Source organism: Lissotriton helveticus, chromosome 3_2, assembly GCF_964261635.1.
Source record: "Lissotriton helveticus chromosome 3_2, aLisHel1.1, whole genome shotgun sequence".
In the NCBI taxonomy this organism is placed as follows: domain Eukaryota; kingdom Metazoa; phylum Chordata; class Amphibia; order Caudata; family Salamandridae; genus Lissotriton; species Lissotriton helveticus.
Genome location: NC_136062.1, coordinates 294,317,509 through 294,338,307, shown reverse-complemented (window position 1 = coordinate 294,338,307; position 20,799 = coordinate 294,317,509). Strand labels below are relative to the sequence as shown.

The 20,799-nt window shown below is 45.0% G+C and overlaps 1 protein-coding gene across 3 annotated transcripts in view; it reads left to right on the top strand.

The window, feature by feature from the left end:
- The first annotated feature begins 5 nt into the window (after positions 1-5).
- Positions 6-20,799, top strand: part of RAB8B (RAB8B, member RAS oncogene family) — a 245,432-nt gene continuing 224,638 nt past the window's right edge. For 2 of the 3 annotated variants that reach the window (XM_078685272.1, XM_078685273.1), the window contains exon 1: positions 6-187. In XM_078685272.1, coding sequence (XP_078541398.1) covers positions 7-187 — 181 coding nt within the window. In that variant the 5' untranslated portion in view covers position 6. The remainder of the gene's footprint in view (positions 188-20,799) is intronic. The other variant, XM_078685274.1, reaches the window with a different exon arrangement.

The following is a 20,799-nucleotide window of genomic DNA, read 5'->3' as shown; positions in this document are numbered from 1 at the left end:
GGTCACATGTCTTGGATGCCCCACCCAGTCGGCTGTGCGTCCCTCGACCCCAGTGAGCGGAAGATGGCGAAGACTTACGACTATCTTTTCAAGTTACTGCTGATAGGGGACAGTGGGGTGGGGAAAACATGCCTGCTCTTCCGCTTCAGCGAAGACGCCTTCAATACTACCTTCATCTCCACTATCGGTGAGTCTTGGGCGCGGCAGTCAGTGGGAGCAGTGGGTGTGTTAGGGTGGGGCCCGAGTGTTTGGGGCAGTGGGATTTAGGGGCATTATGATGACGCCGGTATGGAAGTTGTGAGGTGGTAGGAAGGCAATGGAAAAAGGGGCGCATAAGGCTACACTGGTGGAAGGGTCCATTCTAGGGCGACTTGTGTGGTTAGAGGACGGATACGTGAGTATCACGAAGGGCTAGGCTAGTGTGTATCGGATGTGGGCTAGGCTAGTGTGTATCGTGCGTGTTCAGTGCAGATGTGCGCACTATTAAGGCCGTGGATCCACAGTGTTGTGCTGGGCTTAGCCTCTGGGGTTAGTGTCGCGGTAATGTTGAGTGTGTGTGAACAGTATACTGCAAGGCTATCTGTACCTGTCATGTTATTTGCACGGTTCCTATATCGTTGCGTCTTTGGCCATAAGATTATCAATGCTTGACAATAAAACCTCATAATATTCCTGGTTATAGGATATTGTGCGTGAGCGGTGTTACAGATGAGATACTTGATTAGAACTTTGAGAGTGCTATTGGAGATTAACTACTGACCCTATAGGGCCCATCTTATTTACTCTTGCACCCTCTCCAATTACCTTAAAGAGACAGGTTATATGTGAAGTGAGTTAACCTTATTTGTGCATATTTTGGTTCGAGAGCATGCAGGCAGTTTAGAAGAATATAAATGAATACTCATGTTTGTAGTGATGTGAACACTTAATTCATGCTTTTGCAAAGCTATTCTGCCGATAATGTGCTAAGACCCTTACCATTAGTATACCCCTGAGTCGCAGGGAATGGAACCCGCAGAAGTTAACAGAAATTGCTAAAATTACACTTGAATGCATTTCACTTCGAGCACTCTAATGGATGCGAGAAGATGCAGGCTATGTCATTAGGTGAGAGATTAATACTCCACTGGTGAACTAAAACACAATTGATAAAGAGTTAAGCCAATGCCCAAAAGATGCTGGTCGATGAAAGCCAATGGTGGAAAGGGGTGGACCTTAAGACCACTGTATTTAGGTTGTGCTAGCATGAGGTCTGCTTGTCATCCTGACTGTCAAAACCTAGACTTAGTAAGAGCCCAGAGAGCAAGCGTTGTATAATGCACAGACCATCATTGAGTGACCCACAGTATCTTTTATCCTGTAGTAACACAGTGATCAGCATTGGAAAAATCAATAGCATGGGTCCATTACAAGATTTGCTTTGGGGAATGCATTTTTTTTACTGCTGCATGTAGTTTCTGTGCAAAAACAGTTGATGGACAGAATGCAGAACAATGTCATACATTAACCCCAGTACAGAGATCTGGGCCTAAATCATCGTTTTTTGCACTCCACACCACCCCAGTTCAGACATGGCCATATGCAAATCAGCCTTGACCCTGTGCCTCATTGGAACAGTTCAGCCCGAACTGCCAAGCCATGTCTTCCCTGGACCGGAATCAAGCATCCTAGGACCGGTTTCTGGCTATCAGCTGTCATCAGCCAGGATAGTTTGACTCCAGTGGTGTGGAGAGCACGGGACTCACGTCTGAGCATACCCGTTGTGTGTTTTGCATGTAGTTTCTGTGGCATGACTGATAGTTCTTTGGATCATATTGCTGTATAAGTTAATCACATGACCTTTTCAAACTGCTCAAACTATCGTGCTTGATAAAGAACTTACTACGCATGTGCAGATTTCTGGACAGATAATAAATGCCAAAGTAAATCTGCAGAGTGGGACACTTGATCCAAATGACAGTCACATTGATCGAGTCAGCAAATTGGCAGCTGTAGGAGAAAGACGCCCAGGTTGAATGCAAAGAAAAACATTGGGTTTTGTTTAATATTGAACTAAACTTATGGCTCTAACCTAGTGAAAAAATGTGAACAGCAATCGTTTATTTTAAGAAAGTGGTTGAGATTGTTTCTCATTTTCCTTTAACCTTTTCAGTCTTGTATTGGATCCTAAATTTTCACACACTATGTGTGCACTTATTAATTTCGTTCTGGATTACCTGTTTGGAACACCACAGCTCTCCAAAACATAGTCAATTTTAAAAGTTAGAAATGTATGAGATTTAATCTTGTAACCTTGTAGGGAACGCAACCCAAAAAACGATGGTTTTCGCTTGTTTTGTTACAAGAGAAGAAACATGCAGCAGGCTTGTACATCACTTTGACGAATAAGGGTCGAGGCAAACTGTTGCTTTGTTGACTTGGAATAGGGTGGTATGACAACAACAGTTCTTCCAGTCTACAGATTGAGAACAAAAGATTATAGCATCTGTCACACCAAATTAGGCTATTGAGAAATGGACAGTTTATTTTGGTACAGTGCTTTCGGTAGAATGGGCTTTCTTTGATTAATTTAGATGCAGGATCTTTGGCACTAATTTGACCTTCCCATGATCGCATAACAGCTGTTATGATCCAGAGCTGTCCCCAGGCCAGCTAGAGCCACAACTTCTCTACTAGAGGCTCAGCTTCTCCCTAGAGGGAGGATTTAACCACCCACCCACAAATAGACTACCATATTAGATATGCTACCTTCCAGTGCTGCTCTGTGCTACACTTCAGTGGTTGTTTATTTATTTATTTATTTTATTTAGTAGTTTGTAGAGCGCACAGCTACCTCCAACGGAGGTGTCCCGGCTCTGAAGGTATACCCTTACTAAGGGGCAGTGGGAGATGCTGCGATTAGAGAATTTCTAGGCAAGGGAGAAGAGCCAGGTCTGGAGTTTTAAAGGTTCCGATGTCAAGAATCTTAATTCAATGGGCAGTTTATTCCACAGTTTGGAGGTGGTCACTGCGAAGCCTCTTCCACCTGTGCGGGTCAGGCGAAAACGGGGGCAGATCATAAGACGGAGGTGGTTGGATCTGAGGTTCCGGGAGGCTTGTGAGTGTTTGATTCTGTGGCGCAGGTAGAGAGGACCTCGATCATTCATCGCTCTGAAGGCCAGAATTAGGGCTTTAAATTGGATGCGACGCCTTACTGGGAGCCAGTGAAGATTGATCAGATGTGGGGAGATCGAGTGGCGAAATGGGATGTTGCAAATCAACCTGGCCGCTGCGTTCTATACTTTCTGTAGTTGGTTAATGAGATAAGCTGGGGCACCTACGTATAGGCTATTTGCGTAGTCCAGGTGAGCTGTAATGAGAGAGTGGACAACTGTTTTCCGTGAGTCAGTTGGTAGGTAAGGGATAATTTTTTTATCATGCGTAATTTGCCAAAGCACGCTGAGGTAACTTTATTAATTTGTGTCTTGGAGGAGGGAGCAGTGTCAAATTGGAAGCCAAGGTTACGGGCTGTATGAGCAGGTTCAGGGGGAGGGTTCAATTCAGTCGGCCACCAGAGGGTGGAGGGAATGGGGGATTTTTGATTAAAGAATAGGACCTCAGTCTTGTCCGTATTAAGTTTTAAGTTGTTGGCTGACATCCAGGAGGCGATATTCATCATGCTTTGGCGAAAATTGTGAAAAGATTTTTCGGAGTGGTCTTTGAAGGAGAACACCAGTTGGGTTTATCGTCGGCGTAAAAAGTTGCTTTGACGCCCCAAGATTCAATCACATTGGCCAGGGGTTTTAAATATACATTGAATAAAAGTGGGCTGAGAGCAGAACCTTGCGGCACGCCCTAGATCAGAGGTTTCTTTGCGGAAAAGAAAGAGCCCAGCATCACCTGTTGGCATCTGTTGGTAAGAAAGGATTTAATCCAGGTGAGGGGAGTTACGCTTATACCGACCTCTTGTAAGCGGGACATAAGAGTGTCGTGGGAGATGGTGTTGAATGCAGCGGATAGGTCGAGGAGAACCAGCATGGCCTCCTCTCCCTTATCCGTGCATTCTCGAATTAACTCCGAAACCTCAAGAAGAGCTGACTCTGTGCTAAAGCCAGGTCTGAATCCAGATTGACTATCATGAAGCAAGGAGTTGGATTCAAGGTAGTGAGATAGTTGCTCCTGGACTGCTTTTTCAAGTACCTTAGCGGGCTTGGGTAGGAGTGAGATTGGTCTGTAATTGCTTAGGCAGGCGGGGTCAATGCCAGGTTTTTTCTGAATCGGGATAAGCATGGCGTGTTTCCAGGCGAAAGGGACCATGCCTGTGCGTAGGGAAGAGTTCCAGATTTCGAGGAGGGGGTCAATAATAAGAGGGGCAATTTCATTCATGATAGATGCCGGGCTGGATCTAAAGGAGAGCCAGATTTACATTTCACTAGAAGATTCAGGGCATGTTTTTTCATGAGAGGATTGAAAGCTGAGAATGCATGCTTACTGATGATGACCGGTTCCTTGGTAATCATGGTGGCGTTCTGAAGAATATTTTCCGCAATATTGGCAATTTTATTTTCGAAGAAGTCTGATAGATTTTCACTTAGTTCTTGGGAAGGGGGGACAAAGGTGGACACAGCATTGGGCTTGGTAAAATCTTTCACGATATTAAAAAGGGCTTTGGCAGAGTTTTTTGCATTTGTAATAGATTCTGCGAAATGGGTTCTCATTGAGTTGCGTTTAAGTATACGAAATTCTTTGAGGGTTTGTCTGTAGAGCGCTTTGGCTTCAGGGTCATAGGCCTGTCGCCACTTTCGTTCCATTTTTTTACATTTGCTTCTTTGCTTCGATGTCTTTTAAGTTCCTGGGTGAACCAGGGAGCGGATGGTTTTTGTCTGCGGGAGGTGAGGGCTTGTAGCGGGGCTAGCTTCTCAATGGCAGTAATAAGGTCATTGCTAAATGTGTGAACCGCTACATTGAGATCGTCAGGGCACGGGTTAAGATTGTTGTGGTAGTGTTGTTCAAAAATAGAACATGATATTTTGTACCATTTCCTGCCTTGTGTTCTTATGGCTGCCTCTTTATTGGCAATTTGAGTTGAGTGAATCACAAATGGTATTAAAAAATGGTGAGACCATGTCAGAGGCAGACTTTGAAGGATTGTCAATTTTTCTTGGTTGGAAAAGATACGGTCAAGGGTGTGTCCTGCTGTGTGAGTGGGGCCCTTAACTTTTTGTGTCAAGTTTAGGTTTTCCATTGATTCTAGGAAATGGGCGGCGCGGTTGCAGCTGCTTATATCAACGTAAAGGTTGAAATCTCCCAGTACCATGAAGTGGGGATGTTTGATAGAGGTCAGCGGTGATTGCTAGCAGTTCAGAGATGACTGATTGGGGGGTGTTTGGGGGATTGTATACCAAAATCCCAGAGGCAATGGCTGTTGTAGCGTCAGAGATCGAGAAGTATAGTGCCTCAATGGGCTTAATATTCGCAATTTTCCTGGAAGTGATGTTCAGGTGGTTCTTTAGGATAACTGCGATTCCACCTCCTGTTTTAGGGCCTTCGCGGCATATGCCGGTGAAGCGGTAGCCGGATGGTACAGCGAGAGATATGTCGGGGTTAGAAGAGTCTTTAATCCAGGTCTCCATTAAAAATAGAGGGTCCCAGGAGGTGGAAGATAGTAGTAACCAGATGTCATTGGCGTGCCCGGGTAAGGAGCGGCAATTCACCAATCCCATCGAGTGGTTTTTGATGGGAGAGGGACGACTGGTTGTACAGGCCAGGGGGCAAGTCCAGTAGGGGCGCAAATTGAATTGGCACTTATGGCATTTATATAGCGTAGGGTTGGGGTTCGGGAGAGGGAAATTGCATATGTTTAGACGGGGTGCAAGATTTCATACCAATATCTTGAAGCTGTGTCCTGGTCCATGTCAGTCTCTGCGTGGGTTGAGGAGAGGCAGCATAGCTGGCCCTAGGCACGGAGCTGGCGCAGACGGGCTTGCCTTAGGCGCGCCTTTGGCGCGCAGACGTCGCGCCCGCTGCGCTCGTCCGCCGCGCGTCCGAAAGATACACATTATTTATGTAGAGAAGGCGTTGAGGCGAAAGGGGCGTGGCCTCGTGAGAAGGGCGTGGCCCTAGGGTGCGGCGGGAAATGGCGGCCAGATTTGTTTGGCTGAGTTGCCTCGGCAGCGCTAAGATCCGCTGCGTGGCGAGAGGCTGTGATTGAGGATGGTGAGGTTCTTTAGATCAACACACACACAGTTCAATCGTCGTTCTCAGTGCGTTTAAAAAACAAAGCAATTATTTAGTGACTCTCAAATAGGTTTAAAATTGTGAGTGCTCGCAGAGTATAACTCCCGGCTTCCGCCTCAGGAGGTGTAGTCTTCTGCCAGACGCTGGGATATCGTGTCTTTTGTAGTCAGGGGGGCGTGGCCTCGTGAGAGGGGCGTGGCCCTAGGGTGCGGCGGGAAATGGCGGCCAGATTTGTTTGGCTGAGTTGCCTTGAATGCAATCACAAGTGGTTCCAGTCACGATATCTGCTAACCTCTTGTGATGTGACAGAAAACCTTCATGATCTTGTATCACTTAGCAGGGACCTGCATAGTTTTCATTTCTAAATGTCTTATGCACGTTTTTTCCATATAAAATGGCAATAAGGTGCTCCAAAAGAAATCTGAGTAGATATAGAGAAGTGTGGCTCACTGGTTAGAGCGGCAGACTCTGAAGCAGAGATCAGGCCCGGGACCAGGGTTCAAGTCCCGACGCGGCAGGGTCTTGGGCTCAATGTCCGCGGACTCGATAATTCTCGCCTCGGCGCATACTCTAATCATGGGTCCCACGCTGCAACTCTGGGCAATAGCTTGCTTAATCTCCACAACGGCCCCTACAACACTGGGATGCCTGGCTTCACCTTGGGGGTGCCCATGAGGGGCATATCACATGGAGAGCCAGGAAGGGTTCCACAGCGTTATACAGCGCCGGGACGCCCCGTTGGGGCAGCTGTGCGCTTTACAAAATACATGACATTTACATAGATTGAATTGATGAGAGCATAACACTGGGAACCCTCATTATAGAAGTAGGTTGCAGTAGTGCATGGATGTGCTAAGAATCTGGAATTTATTTTGTATGACGTCTTTACATTTATTTTAGTTACAACAGCAGAACATTTCAATTAGAGCTTTTGCACCTCACGCTCTGACAGCACATTGGCCAAGGAAGATTATATTATTTACAGATAAAGTACATTTGACAGATTGGCTATTATAAAATGCGCCAGTGTCTGGATAGAATTGGCAAGGGCACCATGTAGCTAAAGGACACTACACATTTTAATAGCTAATGCCATTTGTAGGTGCTAGCTGTCCTACAACTTGCAGTTAGACAGTAGAGTGGGTCGTTGTTTAGTTTCTTTGTTCCTGTCTTTTGTTTCAAGAAAAAGATTGAACAACATAGTACCTGCCAGTGATGTTTACTTTGGGGTCTTAGATGAAATTAGACAAGCTACCAAGTTAGCATTCAGACAATAAGAAGTTGTTGAGCTTTTTATAGGTGCTTAACATAACAGATGTTTGTAGAACACACTTTCACCCAGACGAGTCTCTTTATTCTGCCGACGTATAACAGATGTTTATTAGCAATATGGGAACATCGGAATAAAACCAGCAATGTGGAAGAAGCCTTCCTTGCAGAAAATTGACACGCATTGCAGTTTAACTAGAGATACTATTATGTAAATATGCGCGTAAACTGTGATGTTGGTAATATTTAAAATTAGATACCAAAATATGAAGTAATTTTCTGAAAAAGCAGTTAAGAAAAATGGGTTTTATGTGTTTGTTTCAATAATAACACATCTGTTTGATAACTACATATTCTGATTAATTCCACTTTTTATTGTCGTAAGGAATTTTTGTTTTTTCTTGTTTTTGTACAAAGAAACGACTACTAAATAATGCATCCAATCTTGCTGTAAAATTGTTAGGTTTGGGCAGTTAAATTAGTGTCCGTACAACAATTAGTTGCTGTTGGTCTTGGCCCTTTTTGCAGGGTCTCCTGAACCTTTTGCCTTCCGCCTGTATTTTTTCTGACCTGTTTTCTGACTCTAGGCACGTTACCACTGCTGATCAGTGCTAAAGTGCATATGCTATCTCCTTGATTGACTGGTTTGGTTTACTTGTCAGACCCTAGTACAGTGCACTGCGTGTGCCCAGGGCTTGTAAATTAAATGCTGCTGGTGGGCTTGCAGCACTGGTTGTGCTACCTACAGAAGCAGCCTGTAAAGTGTGTCTCAGGCCTGCCATTGCAGAGCCTGTGTGCAGTCTGGTACTGCCATGCTGACTGGGCAAGTGCACCCACTTGCCAGTCCCTATTCCTTCCTCCCTTTTCTGCATATTAGTCACACCTATGGTAGGCCCAAGGGCAGGGCGCATTGTAGGTAAAAGGTAGGACATGCCCTGAAGTGTGTGGCATGTCCTGATAGTGAATTTCAGCCATTTTTGTTTTTTACTATTGTAAGGCTGTCTGTTCCCCATAGGCCAGAATGGGCAGTTTGATTATAACATCTTATAATTCTAACTGACTCGGGGAACTAGCTAGAAATTCGAGTTTAGTATGCCTGAACTCAGAATGATAAAATACATCTTTTAGTGAAGTTGGTTTTAACATTGTGTTTGAAAATACCACTTTTAGAAAGTAGATATTTCTTGCCTAACTATCCAAGCCTGCCTCTGCTAGGTTGTGTATTCTTTGTCTGGAGTTTGCGTGACAGGGGCTGGGGTATTCCAGGAGACAGGTCGAGTCAGCACAGAGCTGAATAGAGCTATCTGCATCTAGATGGGTGGGAAGAGTTGCACCTGGGACCTGAGTCTTGCCGTCGCATCACTGGAGAAGCGTGTCGCAGCCACTGTTGTTGCATCACTGAAGAAGGGTGTCACCGCTGCTGCATCTCATCACCGGAGAAGAGTGTCGCTGTTGCGGCAGACGCCGTCGCATCACCTGATCAGTGCTTTGCCCAATGGTTTTGGTGCTGGAGGTTAGGTGAACTTCACAGGGAGATAACTTCAGAGTGGTTTTTTATGGTCTGAGCGAAGTATGCGTGACCAATACAAATTAAAAGGAGGAAGAAGTACATTAGGGTCTGTTCAGTCCATCATCTAAAAGTGGTGCATGAGGACCACGTGCAGAACATTGCCATGATAGTATTATTTTAACCTTGATGATGTTCAACAAGCTATTCGAGGCACCTGCTTGTCATTGTTGTGCTTATTGATGAAGTGGCCACTGGCCTAAACGTGGTGCAATCGGTCCTGCGCGAGTTCTCTTACCGATTTATGGACAGAAAGCTCAACTGGTGAAAAAAATCCAAGTCACTCGTCCTTGGTGCTAGGACTCGGGCACCGGTGCGGCCACAATGGACACAGAGAGTGCAATGATGGTGAATCTTGTGCAAAATGGGGTTAAACTACTTACCTGGGGTGGTGGTGGTGGATCGTAGAGGGCACAAAGTGTACTGTTGGTACTAATTTTACAACCATCTACGAATTGCTGCAAAATTACAGGTTTGTGTTTTTTTTTAGGGTAAAAATCACCTGTTTCTCTAGTTTTCGGCATACCTGATTGTTAATCCATTCGCCGTCCTTCGACTCTTTGCCATTTGTTCTGCACAGCCCTCATTATATGCAGCTTTCACAAAACAAATTGCAATAACTTACCAGCTGCCTTACATGGACATAAAAGCTATCCTTTGCACAGCGGCGAGAAAAAATTTAAAACCAAGCTGTAAAGTTAAAGGGATTCTCAATTTCGGGTTCAAAATGTCTCAGTGAGGCAGAAACTCAGACAACCTGTAGCAACATACTATGTCTTAGCCCATACACTTGATTATTTCTTTATAGTTAAATATGTGCATTTTGTTCTTGTCGTTGTTAGCAGTTTCAAAGTTACAAAAAGAAATATTGCTTGAAGCATTTGCCTCCCAAAATAAGATCTCCTGTCCCAAATTTAAAATCCATGGTTAGCTCTAGCAGAGTGTGATTTTTAGTTATATCATGTGGCCGCAAACCACTCGGAAAATAGTACTGGAGTGTTAGCCATGTAGGAGTCAAACATCTGCCTCTAAAATTGAAGTGTATTAAAAAAAGAATGTATTTCAAAGTAATTGATAAATTTTTTGTAAACAAGTACATTAGCATTTCTGTTACGATGTTCTAGCAAAGCATAGTATGTGTTGCAGTAGCTACAGGTTCTTTGGTATACATGTCTAACTAATCCTCTCTACATTGACTTGCTGGGAAGTTAGACAAAGGATGATAGAAAGAAAGAGAATAGGAAGAAAAGATGGAGATTGTATACAGGAAGGGTTCTATCGCAGTGTGCCTAGTCTGGGTTTGTAGCCCTGTGTCAAAGCCGGCATCCCCCTAGGGAGTCAGAGCGGCCTCATGGGAGTTCGTAGGAGTCTAGATACGTGTCGAGTGACTTCCACATCCCCCTGGTTGCTGGTCTCCATGGTGAGGTTTGCAGGGCAATGCTATCAGCGCCTCTGAGCTACGTCACCCAGTTGACCCAGCCTTTGTATTAGGTCTTAGTTGTGTCCTTCCAGTTGGACAAGACCAGTGTCACTGCCTTGGTCAGTAGGAGGTTCAGCAGGTCCCTGTCATGCAGTGATCTTAGTTCTATGGTCATAAATGCGGTGGTGAAGGAGGAGAATTCAGATGTTAGTGTGCACCCCAGAACCTTATTTATAAAATCAAAGATTTTCTCCCAGAACGTTGTGAGTTTTGGGCAGTAGAAGATCAGATGTGCTAGATCCCCCTTCTCCTTGCCGCAGTTCCAGTATAGGTGGTTTTCCCTGAGGCTATTTTTGACAGGTTATTCTTAGAACCTGGAAATAAACTTCTCTGCCTGCAATACTAAATCCATTGAAATGTATGTTCTGCTCTTACTTTTTCTTTAAATATTCCAGAGTTAATTTCCCTATGATATTTACTTCAGCAGTGTTTATTACCACTCTTTGTAATGCATAATTGCAATACTGTTGGCATTCCGGTGGAATTCTATTCTTTGTGGTTCAGCAATAATTGCTATATAATAGGTGTCTTAAGTTGTTTCTGTAGGCCATTAACAATGTGCCCAGTGCAAGAGCAGATTTACAAATCTGGCTTCCGAAAACTTGTAATCAACGTAGCTGCTAGACCTTACTTCCTCTCTTGTGAAGACGGGGTGGGGGGCGTTTCCAATTATGCAGGTGTCTGTGAAGGCCAGTGCTGCTTTAGGCAGAAGGCAGCAGTGGTTGAGGGGCTTTGCCAAATATGCATAATTAAGCACCATTGTTAAGGGGCATTGCCTTCGCAACTAAGGATGTGTCCTAATACATGTAGCTTATAATCGCATTGGCTTTACTCATGAGGAAAAGCTGTAAATCTAAAATGGGCTCATCTAGCATTTCATTTGCATTCAAAGAAGAGTGGAAGCTCTCTGATTACTAGGTTTCCATAAAGCTTCTTATTTGTAGGTATTCCATTTTGGATATACAGCCTATTGCTGTGAAGAACAATGAACGAAAAAAAGGCCACACCTGAAAGCTATCTTTTCAACTAAATTGAAGGCTAAATACAGGCTGAGATGGTATACTTAAATGCTTCTAAGCAATTGATTGGACCTTAAGTGCGGTATGTACAGTGCCCAACAAGCCCATCTGCAGTGACCTGGTCCATCAGCGAAATTATTTATCACATCCCCATCATCCTGTGTATTCAGGCTTTAATATTAGATAATGCAACCAGGCTAATAATATTAACTTCCGGGAGTGCAAGGTGGCTTTGATTATAGTATCCAGTGTTTTGGGTTTGGTCCGCTTGTAAAGGTATTAGCCTACTCTGTTAGTGTATTTCTCTCATGTTTCTGGTGGTCATTAGCCGCATTGAGTTGCCCCACTATTGGTCATTGCCCACATTTAGTAGCCCTGCTATTTTATGAGATGTTTGACCTTATTGTTAAAAGCCCCAGCACCAACTGAAAAAATCAGACCGTAAAAAGATAACATTAGCTCCTACAGTGGATGCTAACCGTGGCCTGTTTTCCATATTTTTTCTGCTGCGAATTTTAAAAGGATATAAAAAAAAAACCTCCTCCATGTCCATGCTTTCCTGGGGCCGTATTACACAAGGTGACCTGGTGGCGCAACGGGTGTTTGCGCCCACTTTGCGCACCCCTGGGCACTTTGGTATTACAGAAGGGGCCACAGACACTTCTACGGCCCCTTCTGTAATTCTGAAAGTGCTGGCGCACATACAGTGGCAGTGCTTCCTCAAGGGCTTTTCCTTGGTTGGATGGGAGGCGTGGCCCCATGCAAATGAGGTAATCCTTTTGCACCAGCGCCATATTATTAAAGACGCTGTCGGAGAGGCAAAGAAGCTCTCATGAGGGTCACAAACCTTGCGCACTGTCAGTGTGCCCCCTAATTGCAGCCCTCTGCCGCGGGGGAAATGGGGTCCTATCAATTCCCCAAATGTCCCCTTACGGGCAGGTGAAGTCACTGACTGCACCCGCCTGTAAGGGGATCTCTAAACCACTTTTAAAGTGCAGACAGATTGCCACCTGCACTGTAAAAAAATAATAATAATATAAAAGCTTGTAGAGCGCTCAGTAACGCCATCACGGCGTGTCCCCGCGCTAAAGCCATCAGTGAGCAGCATGACATGAGGTCCTTAGCTCTAAGCCGTGTATAGATGAGTTTTAAGTAGGGATCTGAACCGTGATTCACTGTTCTCCAGTCTCAGTACAAGGGGAAGTTTATTCCATTGTTGAGCTGCATGTAGCGCAAAGGAACGCCCGCCTAATCTGGCCTTCCTTATCCTGGGGACTATCAGCAGTCCGGCACCCTCCGAACGGAGAGTCCTGGTCGGTTCATAGCGATTGACTAAATCCTTCAGGTAATCGGGCGACCTGTCCCAGACAATTCGGTGACAGAAGAGGAGGCACTTAAACAGCACACGTTTCTTCACAGGCAACCAATGAAGCGCATCCAGTGCCTTTTGCGAGTTGGCTCTCCTAGGTCTTCTTAGCACCAGCCTGGCGGCGGAGTTTTGTATAACCTGAAGGCGGCCTAGGCTCCCCTCGGTTGCCCCTAGGAACAGTATGTTTCCATAGTCCAACCGCGAGGTCACCAGTGCCTGAGTTAGTGTCTTTCTGGCCGCTATGGGTAGGAGGTCTAGGGTTTTATTTAGGGTCTTTAGGACTCCGAAACATTTGCCTACCAACCGCCTTATGTGGCCCTCGTATGAGAGAGAGGGATTCATCCAGATTCCTAAATTCTTGGCCTCCTCACAGGGTGTGGGAACAGGACCCAGGCACGCCGGCCACCACTCAGCTGACCAGTTTTCACTTTTCCCCCCCCACCACCAACACCTCTGTTTTAGAGCCATTGAGTTTTAGACAATGGGAGTCCATCCACTCAGCCAATGCCTGCATGCAGGATTTAAAGTTGGCTGGAGTGTTAGAGGTGTTCTGCGATAGGGAGATCAGCAGCTGGGTGTCGTCGGCGTACAATACCAATTCCACCCCAAATGATTGTACCACCTTCGCCAGGGAGGCCATATAAAGATTAAAAAGAGTGGGGCTCAATGCTGAGCCCTGAGGCACTCCCTGATCTAATGGCATCTCCACTGACCGACATGTCCCTTGCTGTACCTGGAAACATCTTTCCGTGAGGAACGACTGCAACCAGCGCAGCGCAGGACCAACGACCCCGGCTTCGTTCAGACACCGCAGCAGAATGGAATGTGCTACGGTGTCAAAAGCCGCACTTAGGTCGAGCATGATCAGGGCCATAGTTTGGCCTACAAACACCAAGCAGCTGCTTTAAACTGCTCTGTATTTCACCTGAAGGCGCTGCCCCAAGGCAGCACGAGTTCACAGCTATCCTAGGGGCCGTGCATGCTATGTAATAGGGTTCACGTTCCCTGTGTGCGCCTGGTACACCTGTTTTAAGGTGCGCCCGGCACAAACTGGGAGTGTTCGCCCTTTACGTAGGGCCCCTAGTGTTCTGCACCCTGTTGTAGATCTTTCTTGTTCACTCAAACTCTACACCTACCATTGAAATTGGGCAAGTGCAAGCACCAAACCTTTCCCCTTTTTCTTTTATTATTATTTTTTTTCTGGCTACTCAGGCAAGGCCTTTGAGTGCTCTTAAAATTGCCCTTTATATTTGAGTTTAAGTACTGGCTGTTTTATATGACTAGCCCGTGAAGAACTGGCCTGGGGCCCAGGTTTTATTGTGTTTTTGTTTTCTTTTTTTAAATTTCTGTATGAATCTATCAATATTTTAGTTTTTACATTTTACTGACGGCTGTCCACATTTCTCTTTTGGTCTTTGGAAAAATGAAGTAGAAAATTGTATTTGTTAACATATGTATGTGTATAAACCTATACAACTGTGATTAACTGATGTGCCCCTAAGCTTAGTGCAGACTCCTCTCCGGTTTTCTGAAGTGTATTTTGTTTACTGGTTTTACTTACTGGTTTTTAGTAAAATAGTGCTTTCACTATAGGTATAGCTTCCTATGTTACCTATAGGTAACACTGTTCAGTTTTTCTTTCGGCCAGAAAAGACCTTGAAAGGGAAAACACCTACTTAGAATAGCACAGTGTTTACCTCGAACAGATGTGTCTGAGGTTTGTGTGAGAGGAAGCCGAACGCTGGCTTGAGACTGTCAGGGCAACCCTGAAACGAAGGCTTCTAGATGCAGCACAGGGCAGTTTGGAGTACCTCCTAAGACATCCTTTAGAAGCATACAGATAATGAAATGAAAAAAGCATTTATTAAGCGCATAACTACCCAGGGGCATCCCAGCACTGATCGCAGTAAACCGACAACATCACAGCAATGCTAAGGCAAGAGCCACGTTTTTAGCAGTTGCCGAAAGGCCAGATGGCTGGTTTCCTTCCATAGGCGGAGAGGAAGGGTGTTCCTTATCCTAGCGGCAATATAGGAGAATAGGCGACCGCCACTTCTGGTCTTCTTAACACCTAAGCACAGAGGGGGCGAGTATTTTTTACACCGAGGTAAGATGGAGACATGGTCCCATTATTAAATTGAAGAACTTGGCTCGTTGTATCTTGTAGATTTCACTATCGTTACGCATCTTTCACTCTAGTGACCTACGAGGTCCACCGTGGTATGTATGTATGTATTGTATGTATGTATTGGTATACTTTTATAGCGCGGGTCTGTCACCCAACGGGTATCCTGGCGCTTTGACTATAAGAAACCTGCTTCACAACGTGCTGATCAAAGAAACTAATGTAACCCAGCCTTGGGAAAAAGATGGGTTTTTAAGTTTTTCTTAAAAGAATTGAGATCATTTGTGCTTCTCAATCCCAATGGAAGAGCATTCCATAGCCTAGCTGCCGTAAAGCTAAAAGATCGGCCACCCAATCGTGATCTCAATACTTTAGGCACCACAGCCAGGTAGGCAGAAGCCGAGCGAAGGGATCTGGTCGGGGTATACCAATGGAACATGTTCTGTAGTGGAATAGGGCCTTGTCCGTGAAGGGCCCTAAATACAATACATAATGATTTAAAATCAATCCGCTGAAGGACCGGTAACCAGTGGAGGTCCCTTAGTGCCTGGGATGAAGAGTCGAAACGGCGACGGTCTAGCGCTAATTTGGCTGCAAGATTTTGCACCCGTTGCAGTTTTCCTGTCAAGGTAGCTGGTGCTCCGAGGAAAAGGGCATTACAGTAGTCCAAACGACTTACAATAATGCTTCTCACCACCTCTGGTCTGCTGTCCAAAGGAAGCATCGGGAGGACCTTCCTCAGCATTCGTAGTAATCCCATGCAGTTACTCACAGTTTTACTAACAGCTGCGTCCAATTGGAGATTAGACCCAAACATCACTCCCAGATTACGGACCGACATAGCTGACACAGACGTGCTCTGGAAGGAAGGCGGCCAAAAGTCCGGCGGAAGAGGTCTAGGGACACGATCAGTAGTGCAGTGTAAGACTTCTGTCTTAGAGCTGTTAAACTGCAGCGAATTCTGATTCAGCCAGTCGGCAGTTGCGAGCATACATCGGTGGAAGATGTCCAACGACACTGCTTCCTTGCCCTCAAGCGAGAAGACAAGTTGAGTGTCGTCCGCATAATGGTATGATGTCTGGCCACAGTTTGGAAATCCTTTTGACAGCTTGCTGTGAACAGGGGTATGTTTCACCCGATTTTGAAAGTGACGTCTAATATCTTGGACTATTTTGTATTTTTAGTAGCACATTTCATCTATTTACTATTTTTTAATTTCACTCGTAGTAACACTTTCTTAAAAACACGGGACAGTTTCACCTGGTCGTTGTTGGACTTTATGAGGTATACAATTGATTAATTATTAAGTGTGGTGTAGTGCAGTATCATTCACTGTGGATGACACAGGAGTGTGGTGTAGTATTGACAGTTTCATGTCGTCACTTTCTCTGGTCCTTTCTATTTTCTGTTGACACAGTCTTTAATTTGAGAGACATGGTTTATGTTCATTATGCTTCTGACTTTCTTTTCACAATCTTCTTTATTGCTAATTTCTCTCTGTTTGGTGTCGTTTTTGCAAATGTAAATACCCACAGCGGCATGACTATTGCTGATCATAATCTGTATTGTATTTCATCATTATTGTTATAACTGAGGTGAGTGCAACTTCTTTTTGTAGAATCGCAACCTGACTGACTCCGAAGACTTCGAATTGAATTAATACTTGGTTTCTTGGAACATGTATACCCCTGATGAAGGATTCAGATTGAACCCGAAATGCATTGTGTTGTTGATGAATTTTTTTTGGGATGTTAATTCACAAAGAATATATATGTGTTTAACTTTCTTATATTGTGAAACTTATCAGATCAGTTTTTTGAAATGTATTTGAATTATTCACGATATTTTGATTCCTGTGAAATTACTGAAGTAAAAAACATTAGTTCACTACTTGTGAAAAGTTTGTTTATGAAATTTAGGCCTTAGTGCCATTAAGCTGTGCAGGGTTTAGTCCTGGGTTTCCCAGGACTCACATTCTACTAACTTCTTAACACCTTGACAGCTGTGCGAATTCTGCTGCAGTGCTGGCTAATTATTGAATTGGTGGGGTTCGGACGGCCCCGGCTGTCCTCCGCACACGCCCACTGTGATGTCGGACGGCCAGGGGCCGTCCAACGCATGGAAGGGGTTAATCCTGGGAACGACGGCAAAATACAAATCATCTGAGCGTAGCAGTCTATTCGCCAGGTAAAGCTGGGCAATGGAATGGTTGATCGCTGGTCCATTCCCTGCTAACGTCTTGTGGACGATACACATAGCCTTAAAGTTAACTCTATCCCATACAGAGAGCCAATGGAGAGACTTCAAGGCGCGTTTTGCTGATTGCCGGTTTGGGATCCCCACAAGAAACCTCGCTGCGCAGTTTTGCATTGTTTGGAGTTTTGAGAAGGTGGAACCAGGGGCTCCAAGGTAAAGGGCATACCCGTAGTACAGGCGAGAGGGAATGCATGCCTGCACCATAAGCCTTCTTGCCTGGAAGGGAAGAAGTGGAAGTACTTTGCGGAGCATCCTTAGGATGCCGTAGCAGGAAGCCGCTACATTCTGCCTCTGGACCATAAAGCTGAGCTCTTGATCAAGGCAGAACCCTAGGCTTTTCATCTGGGTCTTGGGGGCAGGGACGGGTCCCATACAGGCTGGCCACATTACTTCCGCTTTGAAGAGAGGGATTGCCTAGGTGCATCATCTCAGTCTTCTCTCCGTTCAATTTTAAATACGAATGGTTCATCCACTTAGCAGCTACTTCTACACCGGGACAAAAGCCGATAGAGGCATTATCAGAGTGGTTCAGTGCAACCACCAGTTGGGTATCATCAGTGTAGGTCACTATGTGAACCCAAAAAGGAGCACAATCTCCTCAAGCGGGCTCATATAAACATTAAATAAGGATGGGCTCTGGGACGATCCCTGAGGAACTCCGCAGTGGAGAGGCATAGAATTTACAGTGACATCACCATCGAAAACCTGGAAGGAACTCTCAGCCAAGAATGATTGCAGTCATGCTAAAGCTACTCCGGTCACCCCTAAACTTCTAAGTCAATGGACCAAAATCTGGTGGTTGGCCTTGTCGAAGGCTGCACTGAGGTCCAAGAGGATAACCGCTGTGGGGCCTCCAGCATCAAGAATCTTTTAAGGCTCTTCGACAACTGCTAAAAGAGCAGTTTCTGTTCCTTGATGTGGGCGACAGCCGGTTTGAGAGGGGTGAAAGAGGTTGTGTGATTCCAAAAATGTAGAAAGCGCTGAGTTGACGTGTTTCTCCGCTATTTTATCGATCCCTGGGAGAAGCGAGATGGGACAATAGTTACCCGGGAGGTCCGGGTCAAGATTTGCTTTACCATCGCTCTTTTCCACGGAGGTGGGACCACTCCAGTGGAAATGAAAGCATTGATCAAATCCAAAATGATCGGGGAGACCCTTCCAGACATTTGCCTCAGGAAATTAAGGGGAGCTGGGTCTCTAGGCAACCCGCTCTTCGCGACTACCAAGATAGTATCGAGTTACTCAGTCCATCAGGGGAAATGCCTCCAAGGAGTTCTCCCTGCTATGCGGACCTACACCCTCTGAGTGAGAATTATTGTGAATATCTACAGAGGGAATTGACTAGTAGATAGTTTGAATTCTGTTGTAAAAGTATTCTGCAAGTTCATTGCACGGTTGGTCGGTGTCATCAGGTATATCTGGGATAAGGAGGCTTTAAGCAGTTTTTTCGCTATGCAACAAGTGTCACGAGGGGAGTTGGCTGCCAAGGAAATGCTTTCCTCATAATATGAGGTCTGAAACTATAAGACGGGGAAAGGGAAACTGCTCTATTGCCTTGTCAATAAAGATATGGAGGCTAAGTTCATGTCTAAAATTCGGAACCCTATATGACCCGATATGTATATCACTGGAGATGGCAGATACATTTGCGTCCTATGATGAGGCACTATGCAGATCTAATCACCTCGACCAGTAGAATGCCACCACCCAATTGTGTGGAATTCAGTATTTTCATATTTCTCCTCTTCTGAAAGAGCAGAGCTGGATCGTCCACTCTCAAAGGAAGAGATGACAGAGACCAAGCAGGGGATGCCCCTGGGAAAGTGTGGTGCCAAATGGCTTCCCTTAGGAGTTTACAAAAAGCCAATGCTTAGAGATCAGCATTAAAGTTTGCACCTGAATGTTGTCCTCTCTCCCCCACCCCCTCACCACCAGAATATTAGAGTACATGGAGTAAGCTCCCTTTGAATATGATTGGTAGGCAAGTATTGGGTCTTGGATATGGAAGTGCCATTGTATCCAGGATCTTGAGAATTATAAACTTACCTGCATTGGAAACTCTAAGTTGTCTAGTGTTTCCCTACCCCAGAACGTGTCAGGAAGCTTTATTTAAAATGATGGATCTCTCTCTCAAATGTTACATAATTTACTAAATGATCCCCATAGTATTCCCCCCAATTGATTTTCAAATATCTAAACTTTACTGAATAACTACATATGGGAAGGAGACCTTTCTAGAGTAGTCGCATGAAGCTAAATACAATTGTTTGGTGATGGGCTGGACATAGTGGACATAAAGTTGTGTTTTTGGGCTTCCCATTTGGTTCGCATTAATGACTGTATCTGTAGAGACAGAGACGACTTAACAATCGGAATAGAAAATAGAATAAATGTGGGCCATGATCAATATTGTATGGGTCACGAAGACTCCAGGCATTGCCCCCTGATGACAGCCATTCCCTTAGATTGCTGGTGCTTCAAAGAGATAAACGGGCTGGGAAGCTGACAAAGGAAACACCCCTGTGTCAGAGCACGTGGCTCACGCAGTTTCCTGGCCTGAGACAAAATTGGGATATCCAAGATCCGGAGTGTCTAGGCCATGGGTACTCGCAAACATTTGACCAGTGGCTACAAAGTACGTTATGTGGTGTGACCGAGGGCCGCACTCATACCAGCTGGTTGGCAGTAGGGGGCCGGAATGGGTCAGTGATTGTGTAAGGAGGTCTAAAGAAAATGTTCAATGAACGGGTAAGCATTTATTTGCAGGTTAATAGATGCTTTCCCGTCTATTTAACATTTTTTTCTGAATGTTAGTCTTCAGTAACTAAACAGCAGGTTGTGCTGCTGTTCACCAGGGAGGCCGCAATTAAAGGTCAAGAGGGCCGCAAGCGGCCCCGAGACTGAGTATCACTGGTCTAGGCCTTAGACCACATTCTGTCCTATGAGCAACTGATGGAAAAGTTTGTGGTTCTTAATTCGCAATTCTTCGTGTACATGCAACTGAGACTCGCACTAGAAGTGCATAATGATAACATCACCTCTCTCCTGGGCTTTAATCCTCGAGTTTAAACTCCTCTATGGAAAAGATAACAAATAAGGGAGTCTCAAGGCTGTATAAAACACTGGTAATAAATGTACTGGACCCCTATACTGCCCTGAGGAGAAGTGGGAGCATCACCTGGGCGACCTGTTGGAAGAAAAATAGGTTTAAGCATAAATGGCTGCTAGGCACCTAGTAATCCTTACCGATTGCCCCAAATCTAGTTTAATTATTTCCTAAGGGGTTATTTTACGCCAGAGAGACTATGGAGTTTAGACCCTGCCTGTCTGAAATACAAGACTGATAGGGGGAACCTTTTATACCTTTGATCTTGGAGTGTACGGTCATCCATAGATACTGATCACGTATCTTCTAGAGACCGTAAAATGTCTTTGCTGACTGTGTTCCCAGATTAGAACGGTCATACATGGCATAAGTTATTAGTTGATATTGGATGT